At 41.4% G+C, this 20,496-nt stretch overlaps 1 protein-coding gene across 22 annotated transcripts in view; it reads right to left on the bottom strand.

Annotated features, from left to right (window-relative positions):
- Positions 1-19,584, bottom strand: part of cast (calpastatin) — a 32,258-nt gene extending 12,674 nt beyond the window's left edge. For 3 of the 22 annotated variants that reach the window (XM_085160562.1, XM_085160566.1, XM_085160572.1), the window contains exons 1-3: positions 19,137-19,579; positions 17,602-17,691; positions 2,554-2,622 (exon numbers count right to left, since the gene is read on the bottom strand). In XM_085160562.1, the coding sequence (XP_085016688.1) occupies positions 2,554-2,622; positions 17,602-17,691; positions 19,137-19,196 (219 nt within the window). In that variant the 5' untranslated portion in view covers positions 19,197-19,579. The other 19 variants (XM_085160573.1, XM_085160577.1, XM_085160574.1 and 16 more) reach the window with 16 other exon arrangements.
- Positions 19,585-20,496: the final 912 nt, after the last annotated feature.

Below are 20,496 nucleotides of genomic sequence, written 5' to 3'. Positions count from 1 at the left end.
ATTCTGCAGGGACATATTTTTTATAGCACAGTACATCATCTTTCCCATTGCACATGGACACTGAAACATAAGCAGTTGTACTTTACTGTGGCAAAGCAAAAAGAAGGAAGCAGGGCAATGAGATACTTACAGTGAAGGTTAATGACTGAGTAATATAAGCTCAGTGTGTGAATAGGTCTAAAATAAAACCATGTAATTCTCTCACTTCTAAATAGCCGACTAAACCTTATCTCTACAAGCCAGGAACCAAACTATACACCGTCTAAGCCCCACTGCTGAAAGATGTGTGAAAACAATTCAGGCTGGCACTGCTCTGTTCAAACATTATTTGTATCTAAGTAAAAGAGATAAATGACAGGCAATGGAGTGTATTATTACTTTGAAAAAACTAGTCATTAAAAGTGTTTAATGAAGTACACTTTATATAAAATACAGTTATGGTCAGAAGTTTACATACACTCATCATAAGCATAAATATTGTGGTCATTTAGGTTTTTAAATGTTTTTTTTTTTAACTTTTCTTCTTCAAGGGTGCAATGATTGCACAGCATACATCTTTAAAAACTTAAAGTATTGGGTGAACACATTTTAATTTATTTTGGATTTTCTCTAATCCACAGAACTGAAAGTACACATAGTAGCTTAAATATATAGATTAATTTGCCTTTTAATCGGTGCAGAATGTTTTACAAAATCTTAACTTTACAAGGTCAATGCCTTTTGACTTCTTGTTATTGATCATGATTGAGTATAACTGGTAGTTTGACAGCACTCACTCGATGCACCAATACCCAGAAAAATGGGAAAGTCCAAGGAACACAGTGAAGGTCTAAAGAGGAGGATTGTAGATTTACACAAACTGAAAAAATGCAGTTTCCAAGATCATCAGTTCAAACAACTGTACATAAGTTTGATCGGCTATGTCACTACTTTGTCATGTTGTGGAAGAAGACCCAAACTGTCACCTCCAGATGAAAGGGAATGGAGCAGGATGTTAATGAACAACCTGTGAACCAACAGGCTCAAGCCTGCCATCAACTGGAAACTGCTGTGACACCAGTGTTATTGTCCACGGTGACGTGAAATTTTTGTAGTTGTCATGGACAAGCTAAATGCCTTCTGGAGAAAAGTTTTATGGGACAAATGAGACTCTATGAGACAAAGATGAACTATTTGGCCATCAGAGGTGTGTTTGGAGGGGTAACCGCTTTCCTAAAATACCATATCTGCTGTTGAGCATGGTCCTGAAGCAACACACTCCAGAGCTATTATGGTGCCGGTGGTACTGGTACATTGCATGAAGTAATAATAAAGAATTCAACTTAACCTCAAGTCAACAGCTAGAAGATTGACACAATTGTTGGATTTTGGAATGAATAAGACAAGTTAACATTAAGCTTCTCAAATGGTCTCTCCAAAGCATCCACCTCATCCCAATTCTTCTTTTTAAGTCATTAAATATATGTGCTGTGCAATCATGCAAAGCTGGAAACCGTTTACCTACAAAATGCTGATCTTTGCAACATTTTTTCTACCAATAGAGTTCATCCATCCATCTTCATCCGCTTTATCCGAGGCCGGGTCGCGGGGGCAGCAGCCTAAGCAGAGAGGCCCAGACCTCCCTCTCCCCAGCCACCTCCTCCACCTTACCTGGGGGAACACCAAGGCGTTCCCAGGCCAGCCGAGAGATATAATCTCTCCAGCGTGTCCTGGGTCTGCCGCGGGGCCTCCTCCCGGTGGGACATGCCCAGAACACCTCACCCAGGAGGCGCCCAGGAGGCATCCTTGTCAGATGCCCGAACCATCTCAGCTGGCTCCTTTCGATGTGGAGCAGCAGCGGCTCTACTCTGAGCCCCTCCCGGATGGCCGAACTTCTCACCCGATCTCTAAGGGAGAGGCCGGCCACCCTTCGGACGTAGATCGACCGGTAAATTGAGAGCTTCGCTTTTACACTCAGCTCCCTCTTCACCACGACGGACCGGTGCAGCGTCTGCATTACTGCAGCCGCAGCCCCAATCCATCTGTCGATCTCTGGCTCCCTTCTCCCATCACTCGCGAACAAGACCCCGAGATACTTGAACTCCTCCACATGGGGCAGGAACTCATCCCCGACCCGGAGTGGGCACTCCACCCTTTTCCGGCTGAGTATATCAATAGAGTTCATATACATGCTAATATAGTTACATTCCACTTAATTTACGAGTTCCTGATTGAAATACTGATGAAGTCTTTTAACATTTCCATTAGTCTTTCCTGGAGAATATTCCAGTCAGCATTCAAGCAGCAAAGTTTGTCAACCTTGGTTTGCGAGCAGCATTAATGGGTTAAACAGGGTGTTACCTGCCTTGAGTTTGAAGGAAGGAAAAGGAAAATGTTCTTTTTCTATTAACCAAAGAGCTGTGCTGGAACAGGAAAGAAAGTAACAATGCTAGAACAACAGAAAATGCTGGGGGGGGTCAGGGGTCAAATTGGCAGTCAACAAATGAGTTTCTTTTGACAGACTGAGGGAGGAGGAGAAGAAGTTAAACAGCATTACAGGGGAATGTCTAATACCTCGAACTGTGCAGGCTTTCCAGTAGAGACCTGAGCTGCCGGTTTGGGTGTTGTCTGGCTGGACTGCGACTGCAGAGAGAAAGAGACAGAAGTCAAATATGTGCAGGGAACACAAGAAACCACCCAGCAACATGTTGATTTCACAACAGCAATATTTTTGGAAAACAAAACATTCCAGAAGACTTATTTCTGGATAAAGCTGAAATCGTAATCGTTACAGGTTCAGGTCAATACAGTCTCCTTTTCAAGTTGAAAACAAACATGGGGAGAAAAAAAGGGGAAAACATGCAGGACTGTAAACTGCTCACAAACACACCCATCACACAGCAGTCAGAAGTGTTTTATTCAAGTCCTACATTCCTGACTGTGGGGTGGGACTGTTTGACAGCAGTGCGTCAACGAGACTGTCGTCTGTGGTCACCTTAGAAACTGACAACAGATGTAGGATTCACAAGTTTATCTCCAGCCAGTGGCATCCAGTGCAGGCTGAACGCTAACATAGCTCACATTTTTCTGCTTAAGGAACCATGGAGAGATCGGCCTTTGACTCCCGTGGCTGAAGACATGCAGCCAGTATTCACACGCATGCATACTGGATGGAAGTCATATTTGTTCTGCACTGCACTTCTTCACATAGAAACAATTAGTCACACTGTATCACTGATGCTTTGATCTTTGTCTTAAATTTCCCATAGCTGAGCTATAATAAAACAATCTATAAAAGCTGTGTTACAACGTATGGGATATTATTACTTTTTATCATGTGTACTAATTCAAAGCAAACTTTCCTGGAATTATAGTTGCAGGACCCATGGTTTATCTGTGGGTGCACGGCAGTAGTTTATCATTTAAAACTGTCATCTGAAATATTGATCAGTTATTAGCCTGTTTTTTTACAGTACTGGAAATCCTTCTGCAAGGTGGAATGTCATAAAGATCATTGTTCTTAATACATTTGAGAGAAATATACAGGCCTTTCGAAGCAAATAATGTTTCATTTTGTTTTGTTTTTTTAAACTACAAAAATGTACAAGAATTAAAGCCTTACACTACTACTCAGTTTCCCCCAGTAAAAACATGTGACCTTTATCTGGATAAGGATCACACATCAATGAAAAGGTGTTACTGCAAGCGGAATGCACTGGGATTGGAATCTGACCCGATCAGCCCAGTCACATTTGGAGATGGACTCTGTAAAGCCAACTCTCGGGGTCATCTAAATCGCACTCTTTGCGTTTACTCGCACAGGCTCCAGAGAGCTACAGGTAATATATCAGCACAACCTCGAAACGTAGAGCCGAGACAGTAGCACAGCTCCCCTGGACTGTTTTTCCAGTTTGTGCAGTCATTAAATGTGATGCTCATCCAGACGTTTTGATTCTACCTGTAATAAGCTTCACAATATTGTGAAGATTGTGAATGCAAATGCTTTTAGTCTAAAATATGCAACCGTGTACAAAAATAAACTTTCTTTTGTTAACAATTATACACGTTGCGCACGTAGTCCAGTATTTTGGAAGCTTATACTGATCTCCAGGTGGAGCACAGTTTGCTGCAGAGCCCAGCCCAGCTCTTTTGAAGGTGTTGTGAATGCAGAGCAGTGAACCTCCACCCTGTTTAATAGTGCTGTTCGTTTCACATTCAGCTCCATATATTGTATGCAGTTGTATCATTGTAGACTCAGACCCAGCCCAGCCTGTCGGCGAGCATTACTGGTTTTTTTTTTCCATTTGTTCATAATAATAATAATAATAATAATAATAATAATAATAATAATAATAATAATGATCATAATAAAAGAATAAGAGAAGTGTACAGAAGTGCAAGTATCCATAACAGATTAACAGATATAATTCTGTGGGGAAAACCCCCCCCCAACTATATCTTCCAGTTATTATGCTACTTCTAATCACACGTAAGCTTCTGAGCGAGTTAACCAGCTATGCGTCCTCTTTTACAGCTACACAGGTAGGATGGAGGTAAAGCACATATGTATGCTTGTGAATGACAGTCAAGGTAAATAACACACAGAGACAGAGGACATGTGAATCATCTGCATTCGGTGAACTCTGAGTTAGTAATGATTGCACCTCGGCATAATCAATGATTTCCTCACGGGCTCACAAAGTCATAATCCAGGTCGTGGTTAGCACACACAAGTCACATGCCTTCTGCCTTTCACACTTTTCAGATATGAACCGACAGTTTTAAGAGTCAACTTCATATTATTTAGATCGAGAATAAAAAGGAAGTGGCACAGAGGAGGAAGTGAGGTCACAAGCAGCCAAGGGGAAGTTGTGTTGATCCCGTTACCACTGTAAATACTGAACGTTGCCAAGTTACTTAAATAACCAAGAAACAGATGAGCTGTACTGCATGATGTGTCAGGCGCATTTTGCTGCATGTGAGACAACAACTCCACAAGCTTGGATATTTTCATGACAAAATGATAAAAGTAGCATTGGATATTTGAAGCCTTGTATTCTCATGCTAGTGATCTGTTCTGGAAGCAGAATTTGCAAACATCTATAGAGCACAAGAGATTGCTGAAAACTTCTAGAACTAATAGAGACACACTCAAGCCATTCTAGAGGCGCTAGCTTTTATTTAGTATTTTCCTGCCTTTAATGTGCCTGCGGTGTTTGATTCAACACAGGAATAATTTAAAGAAACAGTGAAAAGCACCTCTAATTCCATTTGATTAAAGATGTTTAGGCAATCACAGTATTGACTTCCCCCTTCTTATCTACAAAAGGTATTCTGATGTGTCAGAGTAATCATACTGACCACATGAATGACATCATTACTTCATCAAAACTTTCTTTTGCAGAAGCGTACATTATGGCAAACCCTATAACAGATGTGTGAGTTAAAACAAAGAGTAACACTGTACAGATCAGAACAAATGACATTTTTCCATATTACTGTATAAATTAGAATCATGTCCATGCGCTTTTGCATTTACCTCATGAGGGATTCTCGGTTGAAACTATTCTTCAAAACCGCACACAAATAGGTGACTCATCACCACTGCAAAACTCCGACAACACCGACAGATGCCACTTGACAAAGGCCAGGAAGCACGACCCGCTTTTATAATTGTACAGTAGGCAAACAGACAGAGCTCTTAGTTCATTTCCAATGCATTAAAAGAAGCAATACACTGAAACATTAAGTAGTAAATAGTTGAGCTCATCAGTATGTTTACAGTCATTCATGCTGTCAATATCAGACGATCATGAAAACATTTATTAAAGAGAAAAAGAAATATCCTCTTAAAGGAAGCCAACACTGGAAGATGCTACAAAAAAAGAAAGAAAGGATTTCTATTGTAAAATAAAAATGAACAAAGATGATGAGGGCAGAAAGCTGCACTACGGTTAGGAATCAGAAAGGTTAAAAAAAAATCATCAACTTTAACTCAAATTTAAAAAAACATGAAGCATGAAACATTTTGTGGATTAGTTCTACTCACTGATTTAGGTAAATTAAAAGCAAATGTTTGTGTGTAACGTATGTGTTCACCTGAGACCAACCCAAACTCTCAGGAAGTCTGTAGTGACTCCAGACTTCTGCATTCCTACATTCCTGATGACTACGGCAGCAGCAGACGCACACTGCAAGTACACGTACACTCATTAGGTACTGGGTTAAACCCACTTTCGACTTTAAAACTGCCCTAATTTTTCACGCCATTGACTCAAAGAGCTGGAGTTTTTCCTTTTAAATTTTGGTGCATATTGACATGATAGAATCAATATTGTCTCAGAACCTCTTGACAAAGAGAACCCAAGTGTGTTCACTGACATTCGACAACGAGTTGGGGGGAAAGGACCACTTTCTTGGTTAACACAAACCACAACGCACCACAGAAAGAAAGGAAGTAGCAACAAGTCTTCCCACAGAGCAGACACATTTGGATCAAACATAGTACACACAGTTGTTTTCTACAGACCAGGTGTTCCATAAATGTCATGAGCCGTGCTTGACGTGGTTTATAGCAGGTGCCGAGTCTTCCAGATGTGACTCGGTATTTGGTCGACCTGTGGCTCATTTGTAGCTGCCTTATGGTGCCATGAGGTCAGGCAGTGTCAAATGTGGCCCAAACACGATTGCAGATGTGGGCCACATTTTTTCTGGGTTATAGTTTCAGAATCATTTTACCAAACAACCGGAAGAGGCCAAACATCCACTCTTAGGAAATCTCTGCCTTCTTGATAAAGTATTTATTGTATTGATCTGAGTACATATTGGAGTGACTGAAAGTAAAGTGAAGTTGATGGAGGTGAGTTATAAGCTGTATACGTGGAGCATACTGCACAGCAAAACTTAAAAGGTCCAAATGATCAATAGTGCCTTTATCAGAAGATGCACTCAATAGTAGAACTGACAGTATGCAAGATGTCACTTGCCATTCTGTCCAGACTTAAGTTTTGGCTCATTCTTTATACACACAACATGTATACAAGTTTGATAAAACAGCCAATAGAACAGAAATAACCTTTGCAAGCATCATATATGAAAACAGTGCAGATAATACAATCTTTATGAGACCTTTTTTGGTTGAACCTGTGACAGTGAACTAACTTCTGCAGCTTGTGATGTTGTCTTCTTAAACAGCACTCTGTGTTTCTGTTATGCAGCACAGAAATGCACAAGACAGTAAAAGGGGGGGGGGGGGGTGTCATAGAAATGATGCAGGGTTCCAAATTTAGTCGAAGCATGGAAAAGACTCAATAGTTAGCATGGATCTGCTTTGCAAAGGACATATTGATTTTGTCAGACACATACAGTACATACAGTAGACTGGGATTCGGTGCAGTCGTAGTCTGAAACACAACAGCGCATATAAAGATCGTGATATGTGGGCATATGTTGTTTAATCATTTATTCCATGTAAGACACATGACGTATGCAAACACTGACATGCCGTGCATGTCCATAGATAGAGCCACTGGGTAAGCAGCGAGGACACTGCCTGACGTAGTTGATAATGGGACACCAGTAACATCATGGTCATTCTGAGAGAGCTAGACGCAGTGCTTGGCATAGTTTAAGTGAGTGTGTCCAAAATAGATGCAGCACTTTAGATCTACACCATTTCTGTCTCATGACTTGGGCCAGCAGTGACAGTGTGGCAAGGGCGGCGCACTGCCATTTGAAACCAACAGGTTTTGGTAGTCTTTCACTTTAGCACGACAGGAAACTGCCTGTCAGCTTGAGGTTTATTGCTCAAGTCTTTGTCTGCTGTCAGATATGAATGATAGAAAAACACACGCAGGCATGAAACGCCAAGACTGCACTCCATATTGTGCATTTGTCACTGGTCAAGGAACAATGCAGTACATATATCCAGGCCCTACTAAACAACAGGGACTGAAGCAGTAGCTTTGCCCTCTTATGAAAACTGATGACTAATGCTGGCCCCACCCAACACACCACAGACACGCATATGTGAAAATGGCTGGAAACGACTCCTCAGCTTTCTGGTTTAAAATAGCACTGGCAACTTGTGGAAAAAAGGTCAGTAGTGATAAGTGGCTCACATCTGACCAGTGGTGGAAATGAGGAAAGCTGCAGTCAGCTGCTTAACAAGGAAAGAAAGTGGAGCAATAGTGTGAAAGTTAAGCGTTTCAGCTTTAGCACAGAGCTGCAGCAGGAGGAGCATTATTGCTGGAGGGCAGATTTCAAGAGGGCTAGGTGAAATCAGGAGTAATGGCGTTGACTAAACGTACTTTAAAAGGCAACCTGTTCTGATGCGGTGGTGACGCATTTAACTATCACATCAGGCGAGGACAAGAAACAGGACAACTATGGCAAAATTACAACTGCAGCCAAACAAATTCCTAATCATACAAGACAAACAAACCAACCCCTGTGCTTCACGGTGTTTGTACTGCATTTTCCCATCAGGATTATTTTATCACACGTTTACAGTGAGAAAAACCAGTATGGAGAGCACAAAAAGATGATATAAAGCCATAAAGAGCCAGGTGTCAACCTCGAATGCCACATACATAGACAGTAATGAAACATTTGATTGCTGATCTTCACGTTTACTTGGAACAAAGTTTTTGTTACACTAGCAACAACTGCTCTCAATGTCCATTTGAGAGAGACTAACACAAAAATCTTTAGTCCTTTGCCAACTTTCCATAATTTGAGGCTTAAAGGGAAGCACGCTGATCTTACCGCAACATGAAGGATCACATGAGCGATAAACTGATCTGAACAAACGTTCTGCTACACACCAGCCACCAAAGTGATGTGACAGGTATCAAACAGGAAGTTTCTCCACGCAAGCATTTACAAAAGAGCAAGCATAAAGGGAAATATCATCCAGATACATACCATAGGTCAGACTGTGAGTGTCTATCCTCTTTAAATGTTGCTGTGAATACTACCAAGAGGCTCTCTTCAGGCTGCTTAACCTAAGACCCCTGCTTTAGGAACACTTTAGTTCGAACTTTATGTCATGCACACGCACACATGTAAACACATACACACACCCAGCAGTGAAAAACTTGCTACTCCGCCCTCTTTGAATCAGCACAACAAGACCCTGCTGCATCAGGCTCCACCCCTTCATCCAACATGGCAGAGCAGGCTCGGTCGGATTGGGCAGTTGAACACATGAAGTCCCACCCACTGCTCGATACGCGCCAGGAAAACTGAACAAGCTTTGGGTCGGGCGGGGTTAGGTGAAGACGCATGATGCAGCTCAGCACATGATAGCCTGCATCAAGCCGGAAGAGGTGAAGAAGAGAAAAGGAGTTGAGGGGTGACGAAGGAAAGTAGATTTTCTGCAGCAGTGCTGTTTGGCAGCAGTCTGGGTGTGTCGGGTAGACTCACAACTTTGGAATCTAGAATGCAAAGCTACAACAAAGGCAGAAAGGAGGAGAGGGAGGGAGGAGGATCCATCACATGCAGCTCAAACCACACCCTAAGGCAGAAAGAGAAGAACATTAAAATGGGGGGAAACGACAAAGGTTAAAGGGCAAAGGCAGTAATGTTCAGACATGTTTGTTTCCATCACAGATCGTCTCAAAAAGGCCCTGAACAACGGAACAGACAGGAAATACCAGCCAGAGGTTACACAGGAATTTGGGGGGAAACAAGAGAGAGGGGCAGTTTAACCCTTCCCCTTTCTTTAAACAGGACCTTTCAGCAGTGGCAGCGTTGATTGGCTGAAAGGTCAATAACTTCTAAACTTTATCCTTATTATGTTAACTTCTTCAAGCACTCCGCACCGAAAAACATGTCAAACGCGTCAAGAGGCGAGTGCTTTGGAGAGCAGCGCCCCCTGGTGTCACAAAACACCAACAGCACATAGATGAAACTTAAAAAGGAGCATTGTGTCCATGTGTGTCATCTGAAACCGTTGTGCATGCCTGTTAACTTGCAGACTGTTGTTTGGACACAATGTCGGCCTGTATGCGTGTCGTGTTTGTTCAGTCCCAGTACTTTAATGCTGCGGTTAAAATGGGAGATCAAACAACTCTAAATACTTTGCATTTAGACTTAGCTTCAAATTTAATGTTATTATAGAGGTGCTAGAAAAGAATTATAGGAAATATTCTATGTGGAAGCTGCTTTGACACAAGCATGAACAGACTTGGTTAAATATCAGCCAAAGCCAGCTGACAATCAAGCACCAGGATAATCAGCTCGAATGAAGATAAACAGCAGAGCGCAAGCATGATTACGACATATCGCTGTATTCTTCGAGGGCTATAGTCTGGCTTTTATCGGATTGGCTTCAACCATGTTTCTTTTAAAATGTCTTTATAAGAACAAGCAGACAGACTCCTGATGTTCTTAAAGTATTGCACATCTCCTGCCCTGGCATCTCCCTGGAAAAAATTCTTGTGTCTGTCCTGGGACCCTTCAAAATAAATCTCTAACAGCTTTCGCCTGACTGACTCCAAAAACACACCAGAGCCTGCCCCCTTTTCTGAAAGATAACATGCTCATGTTGAATCCAAATGCCTTAGTTTGTAACCCCTGGTAACAGCTATCTTTATTGGCAACATTAGACCCACCCTTTCATGGAGATCAACCAATAGAAATGGTAAACCTAGAAGCTGGAGGTTTCTAGTATAAAAGGTGGGCTCTGTTTATAGAAGTTTACAGGCAAACTTGGTGGGAGGCTGCATGGTATCACATGTCTTAAACAAAGACTGTAAGCAAAGACTAATGTGGGATATTTGCATTGGCAAAAGTTTGCAGTCAAATGAGTTGGAACTCTGCAGAGAGATTAGACTAGTAGAAACGTGTTTTGCCAGAAAGTTCTAGCTGTTATGAAAGAGCGCGTGAATCAGGTCTGATTAGGAGCAGGAGCAGCCATACACAATCTGTGCGCTCAGTTTGAACCAGATACAAGGAATGGAATGGAAAACAGTGAGTGTTGTGCTGACTGCGCACAAACAGCCAGAAAAAAAATGCAGAGGAGTGGCCTGAGGAACTTGACAAATCCTAATCGTATATTTTTTAAATAAACACAGTGAAGTCAAATCAAAAGGATGCCTTTGCTTTTGTTGAGATTAACCTAGCCAAACACAACAGTTTTGCCTCCCCTTTTAGCTCATTGTTTTGGCAGCAGTGTTTTCAGGAGCTACAGCCTGCAAGTTTGACCGAGGTAAATCTGAGAAACACACTTTGCTCCCAGACAGAAGTATGACAAGTGGTCAATGCTAGCAACCAGTGGTTACTGCTTAAATAGCACACTTCTACTCGGAGCACACAAATCATTTTACTACAAGCTTCATACCACAGCACCTTGTCTAACATTTACACACACACTCGAGGATAACTTGGGATTTAGTGTCTTGTCCAAAGATACTTCAACATGCAGACTAGAGCAGCAACTTCCAGTTGTAAAGAGAGACACACTTACTGTGAAACATTTCAGTCACGGAGACATCAATAGGGACAGTTTAAAAAAAGTGAAGCAAAAAAGCTTCAGGGAAAACATTACATCTGCTCAAAGTTGCTTTATTTCTAGGAAAAGTAGAGAAATATTTATAATAATATTTTTTAAAAATAATATGTCAGCTTGTTGTGACTGCCAACAAACCACAGATTATTAGGTACAGGAAGTGTGCTAAATCAAGTGTCCAGATTGAGGCTATTTTAGCGAGCTGAGCTTCAGTTTCAGACTTGTATCATCTTCAGCACGGGTTTGTTTGCTTCAGCTAAAATTACCTCTGCATTAGCTTATTAGGTTCTACCATGAATTAAAACTTGTGTGTTAGCCATGCAATGATGCTATACTATACTATAACTAGATTTTCAGACAGATTAGCCAGATACAAATAGAAATATCATCACCACAAAAACTACTAAGCTATAAATGTCTCTTGCTTAGCTGCATTTCCACATTATGTCATCAATCTATCCAGCCATCCACTTCAGGGTCATGGAGAGCTAGAGCCTATCCAGAGGAAACAGCTCGACTCTGTCAGCCACATGACAGAATAAGAACAAGAACTACAAGAACACGATTTAGTTGGGACTTGTCAGCAATTACCAATAATCATAGCATGCCTGCTAACATTTTTACCTCTCCTGCGTGTTTATGACGAGTGATACTGAGAATCTCAATCACTGCATCACATTACAGTTTCCAGCAATCGTGAGTCTGGTGCCTTCACATTACTTATCCGGACAAATGTCATCTGGCTCCAAGTACAGGCTGTTGCTCGAGCATTGCAGTAAACAGACAGGAGGACGGGTGTATCAATACGGACATAACAAAATTCAGCGAGTAACATTTAGATGAGGTGTCAAGCCAAACTGAGAGCACAGTGTCAAATCTGAAGGCACGAGCTTTGAGGAGTGATGGAAAGTAGCACAGTACTTACCAACGGGATAAACAACAAACTCAACAGGAAATGGAAGGCTGATTTAGCTGAGCAGGATATGTGTCAACAAAGTTTCTGTGTATATATGGTCACATACACAGTGTGTTCCTCCACTCCAGTGCAAACTGGGTTTTAGTACCGTGGTCTGATTCTCTCCTGCATTCAGCACGTTTAAAATGATCTTTTTGAGGTGTGGCTTCAGTAGGCAGTCAGAGGTGGTTATGACGTATGAACAGAAGCAATCAGGCACTGTGTGTCATGATGTCATGGCTCTTAGTTACCATCTTAGTTGAAGTGTTTGTGATTTGCTGAATATCAAAACATGAAAGATGGAAATTTGAGTGTCAGCATTTTATAACAGTGGGGCAGATAGGTGAATGCTTGACATCAGACTGTGATTTAATCAAGTGAGTCAGTTGTGTCTCACTGTCTCAGTGATTGCTCAATACTTTGTATTCTGGTTGCACACATTGCTATAGTCCTTCATAACTGAACCGTACAGTGTAACTCACTGTTCAAATGCCCAACCGTAAAACCAAGGGGATCATTTCACATGACTACATCGAACTTAAAGATGAAAAATACATACGGAGGCTGAGACGTCTCAACAGGATAAAAGTCAAAAACCTAGAATAACAAATGCTTCTTAAGCCAAGCTAATATGAATAATACAACAGTAACACAGGTAACTTCAGGCAACAGGGAACAGCATGATATTGTATTTAAAGGTGCCTTATGGTGGTTCTATGAAGTGACACTTTTCCTTGGGTTAGTTAGTCTTAGTTTTGTTTATCATGCACTAGTAGCCACATGCATGATTCATTACACAGCGTTCCTACCAGCAGGGTTAGATTTTCCAACTGATAATATGTCTCAGAAAAAGAGTTCCCAGTTCTTTTTTTTAAAATAGGTAATTCATCATCGACATTCCTTATTTAAAAATAAAGAATGTGTATGATAACAGTTGTTTGCAGATCAAACTTTTTCTTTGACAAAGCAGATACAAGCTTGACAAATGCCAGTCCAGAAATCTCTTTTTAGCTCTGTTTTTCATTTCCAACACTATTGTCTCTTTATCTTTGTCCATCTACTGAGAGCAGGTATGAAGCAGGTATTTATAGCATGTTCGGCTACACGTTGCAGCCAAGGACAGCAAGACAAAGCTCTGTGAGCGTGAACCCGAACAGTACAGCAGTGAGCCGAGTGACTAAACAATGGACTGAAACTGGCTTTTAAGATCTATGAAGCCATCAGTTTCTGTTTAGTTCAATTTAAAGATATAAGTTCACGCTATAGTTGTAAAGCCCTCTAATGTACCACACCATATAAAAACAGGTATGCCATGACTAACTTGCACAGTATCCCCTCCTGCCTGTTTATGCCTTTTTGTCTTTGACTTTGTTGTAATGGTTATGCATGTGCAGGCAAGATATATTTTTCCAGCGGCCATTTCCTGTTACGTTTTATGATAATGCTGCCAGACCCCAAGGGAGGGTGATCTCTGCAGCCCAGAGCTGGGAAAATGCAACACAACAAAAATGGTCTGACCAGAAGTCCAAAGGCTATCTGTGTGCAGTCGGCCTCCTGGGACACATTTATTCTTTGACCTTTAACACATAAAATGACTCAGAGCAAACGAACACAGCCCCGATAACAGAGCACTGACATGAAGACAGCCAATGCTGAACTGTCACACATCAACACGCAATCACATTCTCTGCCAGACGAGTGAAAATTTAACAAAAGCCTGCAGCATATGACCTACATTGCATTCAACTTTAACTTGTCCAAATAAAAAACAGAGCACTTAAGCTCATTCCAGCTAAACACACCCTTTCAGACAGCTCCATCTGCAGCTTTGGATTATCACAGGAGAATGCTATTTGGGGTGGGAGCCTTCACAAAGAAAAAACTGGGATATCCTTCAAAACAACCATTATCACTTGCATAACACTATCAGTTTCCCATGTATTTTGATGGTTTAAGCACCTCATAGCAAATACTGGAGGCCTTCCTGCAGCCTTGGTTTAATATCCCACTACAGTAAGAACACTGAACTCACAGAGGCTGACCGGGAGCCTCAGACATTCCAGCAGAGAGAGAGTGTGGACGGATTTGGACTGGCTCCAAGACAGTTTTCCTCCTTGTGTGAGTTTCCCTTATAAGTCCTTTGTTAAACATACAGTACACAAAAGACTAGGACAGCTAACAAAACAGTAACAGCAGACATGCTTTTATATCTATATAGAGGGGGGTCACAAACAAAACAAAACACACGTGGACACTTTTGTTACTCAGCACAAACCATTACACAAGCACACAGACACACTTTTACTACACACCTGCTCCTCCACTGCCACATCATGCAGAGCCGGGGTGTCCCGTGGGCCTCGGATCCAGCTCAGTATCTGACCCATGTTGGCTAAACGTGTCTCCGAGTGTTCGTTTGTGTGAGTGTGTGTGTGTGTGCGCGCGTGTGTCAGCCTCTGGCTTGTCTGTCGGCTTGCAGCATGTTTCCCTGCAGCAAACGGGGAATGGACCCAGACAGAGAAAAGGGGAGGGCAGAAGGACTAAACTGGGCGTACTCAGGGAGAAGAGGATCTGATGTGGAAGTCACAACCGGGAGGGGCGTAACTCTCCGAGCTAAACTAGGAAGTGAGCTGACCATGGGCTGACACCCACTTAAAGGGGGGGGGCAACATGTGAGCTTCTGCTTGGGGAAATAGATCCAGCTTTAACGCACACGGGGGCACACATGTACGAAGATATGCACGCACAGGCAGGTGTGTGGTGTTAAAGAATTTTCTCAGCATACCTAAAACAGAACCGGTTTTATTTGGGACAATGTTCAAGTTACACATTAGCAAGAACACATCTAGATATATGATAGTGCACAAGCCTTGAGCACACATGGGCACATACGTCTATCCACACTGCATATATAAAACAAGAGGCCAACTTTTATATTCTGCCTGTGTCAGCTATTTTCCATGAGAGAAGAGGCCGAAGCTGAAATCTTCAATTCTTTTCTGTATTGCAGTAATAAAATCTGCGAAGGATAATGGCAGGAAGAGATACTGATTAGATGCAGGCTAATCTCAACATCTAGTAGAGCCAAAGAAAACCTGTCTAATGACAACAGAGGAGATTTCATCATGTCTCTCTGCACCACGGCCTGAGCAACAAAGAAAGTGTGTTAAAGAGGAATGTAGGGAGTGTCTCTGTGAACACATGACTGAAGCATAAAACACGGGTGTTGGGCTTCTGAAACTTCACCAGTGTGGTCCCTTTTTTCAACTTTATTAATAAGAATTATCTGAGAAGAACTGTGGAAAACGTGAAAAGTAAACTGATAAACATCGGAAGGCAATTAAGTTGCAAAGGTGATGAAAACCAATGAAAGTGCAATCCCATCCATACCTATGGGGTTGTACCTCACCTGTAAAGTGTGAGTTTATCTGTCTCTCTGGGTAGTTCTTGGGTGGGGTGTGCAAACAGTGCAGCCCCTGAGTGAATCACTGTGATGGAATCAGTCTGACAGCCAAGCCTTTCACTTTTTGAGCATTTTATCGGCACACCTTGGAAAAATATGACAATCATGCACCCTACCACTAATTACTTTAAATCAAACAGACAGAAACTGACACTCCTATTTGATCTGCAAAAAGCTACGTGGCGAATCGGCCCTTTATGCACAAAGCATTTTTTCAACAATGCAACGCGGTACTGATGATAACACTCTCGCCTGAGAAACCCCATCACCGGCTTTGTTTTTTAAAAAGGGCATAACCTTGTAAATGCATGCCATCTGACACTATTAAAAACAGATTAAATCAACAAACACTATGAGCTAGAGACCATCTGTACCTGTGAATATTTATATTATTGTACCTAATATATTATTGGGAAAGTACTCAGGGAGATATGAGGTGTCTCCAGGATCATATTGTGCAATGGTGGTGCATGCACAGAGACACACAGGCTGTTCATAACTCATTACACACTCCCTCTGAGACTGACATATCTCTTTCAAAGTGTCAACTGATCAACCCTGTAAAACTAGCTCATCAACCATGTGAAGCAAACTATCCATTCCCATAACCTCTCAAAAACTGGTGTGAACCTGCAGCGGTTGTGTGGCATGTGGTAGTCTTTTTTTAAAAAAAAAAACTTTTTCACCTAGACTGAGGTTATCAGAGAATCAGCAGATAGCAGTATGCTCAAAATATTTAACTGTGTCAGAAAACAAAATAGCAGATGTTGTCACCAACGTGCTGGTGTAAGAGAGCATAAAGTGGGTAACTGGACTCCCTGTGACCAAAGTGGCATTCATCTTTATATTTAGATCCACGCTGCACTTCAGTCACCTATAAGCTCCTCCTGTCTAGCTGCATCAAATGTATGGACCATGATCAGATGTCGACAGAAGCCTGTGTTTTGTTTTTCTTTTCTTTTCTTTTTTTTAGAAAACAAGAATAACAGAATTTATATTGTGCTGCAGCTAAAGATACTTAAAAGTTATTACAGGTAAAAGTGATCATTGATAAATGGCTTCACGTGTGATTCCTGAAGTCGTCAGTCACAGTAAATTACTCTTAACAATCACAAACATGTACATTTTTTTAAATTTAAGTAGCAGGTTTAATAAGCGTGCAGGCTCATTGTGTCTCCTGATTTTGGGGTAACAAAAAAGACATGCAGTCCTTAAACATCTGCAGCCAAAAGCTGCACTGCAATCAGCAGAGGGAGACAAACACAAAGAGTTGAGTTTTGTTCCCATCCGTCCTGCAACTCCAACTCTTGACCCACAAAGAAAAACAAAGATAAGATAGATCTGAAATATTCAAAATGTCTGGAAAGGCTACAGTCTAATTTTGAGGCTCTGATAGCAACCGCAGCTGAAAATTCAAACTGTATATTGTCACCTACTTGTTTGCATCTACATTAGCAGGCCAATGGGTTCAGCGGTGATTCTTTTTTTACAGCTACACTTCTACTTGTATCCACTCTCAGTTACTGGGCAGTGTTGAGAGACAAAAATCACACAGCAGCCTCTGTCTTTTAATGTATCCTGTGAGGTTTACATGGAGCAAAGTAGCTTACTGCATCCCCGCCCTGTTTTAACCTTGAGCTGCAGAACATTGCTGAAGGCATTGTGTCATTCAGGAGAAAATGAAGTCAGTACCTTGCCATAGTAGGACCCTGCAATGGGATAGAAGGCTGAAGTCTGTCTACTCTTTTTGACTTCAGCTGTGCAAGGATCTGCTTTTCCATGCTACAAACACACACACACACACAACAGTTTGTTAGGGCTTTGAAGGGTCAGTCAGTTGTTGGCATTAAATTAAACAGAACTTCTGGACAGGAAGCAGTGATTTCAGTCTATTGTGTTACTGTGTTGGTGCCTTATTTTCTAGCTTTCCCTCTTTTTCTTTCTTTTTTTTTTTGTAACATTTTTGTAATACTCTTAACTGTGAAAAAGGTCCGCTCAAATAGATTTTCATAGTTTGTAGCATTAAGGTATGTAAGCAAGATAACACCTGCTCATTAATTGCATTAGTTAACATGCTAAATGTTTATTATTGATATGCAACAGTACCGAGACACAATAACTGGAGATAATGTGAAACGTGAGGGCTGAAGGCCGTTTAAACAGCCACACGCCCTCATGTATGAATAGTGTTTGACAAAAAGTGGGCGAAGTCTTTTCAGCACTTTATTTCGGTTTTAACAATATCTTGTACAGCCCACAGAGCATCCAGAACCGCTCCTACACTTTCAGACTAGCTGTTCGGGATTTCTGCAATAAAAGCACACCTGGCGTCTAAAAGGGTGCCAAGATTTACTTTGAAAGTGCTAATGCCAGAGGCTCAAATAAAAGAAAGAGGGAGAGGAAGGTAAAGAGGGAAAAAGAGGGAGATGTACTCACAATACTGCTCCAGTATGCCGCATACGCCATGAGAGAGCAGGAGGTGAAAACAACTGTCCGAAATAAAACTTCCACTCTGCTACAATGCGGCTCTCTCCTGTCCTCACTGACAGATATCTTTTCTCATACCTTGCCGAAAAGAGCGCCACTCCCAGCAGACACCAAATTATCGCCACACACTTCTGTCCGGGGTGCAATTTCTGACTCAGAGAGATTACAAAAGAATTTCACTCTCTAAATTTGTTTCCAGTGAAATTTTCTGGTTCTTGCGCATAAACAAAAACAATCCAGCATTAACCTGTAGGCCTGGCATTAAACCACCCCACTGACTCACATCACCACACACACACGGTTATATTTCCAAAGAAGGAACTTCGTAGATCTCTATTGTGATTGTTTCTGACTCAGTGGTACGCGCTACCAGGGGGGGCTTTACGCAATAGCACGATGCGCCTGTGGTTACAAAAGACGACATGAAAGCCTTATAGGCATTTGGCACTGGCAAATCATTCGTGACGCCGAGTAAAACCAATTACTGACATTATAAATAAATCAATGAGCCCTGAGCAATTCCTCTGCAAACGATGACACAGCCACGCTCTAACATGTGCAGAACACAGTTTCTCGCTTGAGCACATATATGGCAATGGGATGCAGTTTATCGGGTTAAATCAGTATCAACACTTCTGCAGCTTTGTGTAAGAACAATCAGCTTTGATATATCGGAGATGTTTACATCTTTAAACACATTAACTGAATTCCGCATGTCTCTAAAAACGGAAAAACCCTACCTCGTCCTTTGCTTCCTTTGTAGCTTTATGATGGCCATGGCTTCTCTTCTTATGTGGCATCTTCAAAAATCGAAATGGATGAACTTCTATCCAAGGTTTCGTTAGTGCCCTCAGTTCTCTTTGGGAAATCAAACTCTACAGACTGACACGCAGCCTTTGGTTTTAATTAGGCTGCCCCTCCCGCTGAAAGCGCTTTCGTCCTTGATGATTGAAGTAGTTGGCAGAAGATTTCTCAACGTGGAGTTTATTTAATCGCGTAAGCATGTAAGGTCTCGTTGGTCTGCTGCTTTTTAGGATTTATAGTGCAGACTGGTCCAGAAACTAAGCCAAAAGTTACCCAAGTACACACAAAACTCTAATTTGATCACGTGAATGGGAAGACTCAGTGTTCAGCGGGAATAACTGGGATCGGTTGGCATTCACAAATGTATTATTTTGCATTTTAAACAAGTATCCAACACATTCGCTTCAGTTTGGGTGTGTGAGAGGAAACGCCCCACAGCTCCAGGAAGAGTTGACTCACCCCTGGTTATGTTTTCCCTTCCCAGCAAGATGTTTTTCTTGGCACAATGCTGCCCTCTGCTGGCTAAACCGAGTACAGTCTGGGTCAACACGAAGCAACAGCAGCAGCAGGTTTGAATACAGTGTTCAGTGACGAAATTAGCCGTTTCTATGGCGATGTTATTGGTTGTCAATTCTTATCTAGTTTCTACGTGACAGGAAAAATGTCCAGTGTTAAAATGTATTTACTTATAATTGCATTTAATCATATTATAAGTAATGCTCTTACATTTTGAAAACCGCTGCAACGCTTTCAGTATAATGAATAATGTGAATGTTTGACAAGAGGTTTTGGTTTTGGCCGAGTGAACATAAAACATTTAACAGACAACATTTTCAGGGGAAAAACAGTGGTATGAAGTAGGGGGACAAAGAACAAAAGCTTATTTTGATTGCTCTGAAAGAATCTCGTTTGAATTTGAATCAGGAGACACCGCATGGCCTTCACGAGGCGATCCCCCGTGAGATTTTTACGGTTTTGTGCCAAAAAGTTCTCTTTAGAAAAAAAACCTCCATATTTTCTTCTAGATAGCATGTAGTCATCGTGTTTTATGAAGGGATTATATATAAAATAAAGAGATGTAGAAAGTATCTTTAAGACTCTTTTTTAAAATCTACATTATAATAAATTCAGTGTTTTTTGTCCATTAAACATCTTTATAGAACTGTGATAATATATTTTTGGCAATTTCTGCTTCCCTGTTGGCCAAACCTTGAAAAATAAATGTCAGTGGTACTTCTTATCTGTATAAATAAAGGACAAAATCATGTTGCAAGAAACTGCTGCATCTTTTAACTT

This window comes from Neolamprologus multifasciatus, chromosome 5 (genome assembly GCF_963576455.1).
Source record: "Neolamprologus multifasciatus chromosome 5, fNeoMul1.2, whole genome shotgun sequence".
Taxonomy (NCBI): Eukaryota; Metazoa; Chordata; class Actinopteri; order Cichliformes; family Cichlidae; genus Neolamprologus; species Neolamprologus multifasciatus.
Note: the sequence above shows the minus strand (reverse complement) of the source record. Positions and strands in the feature narration are given on the sequence as shown.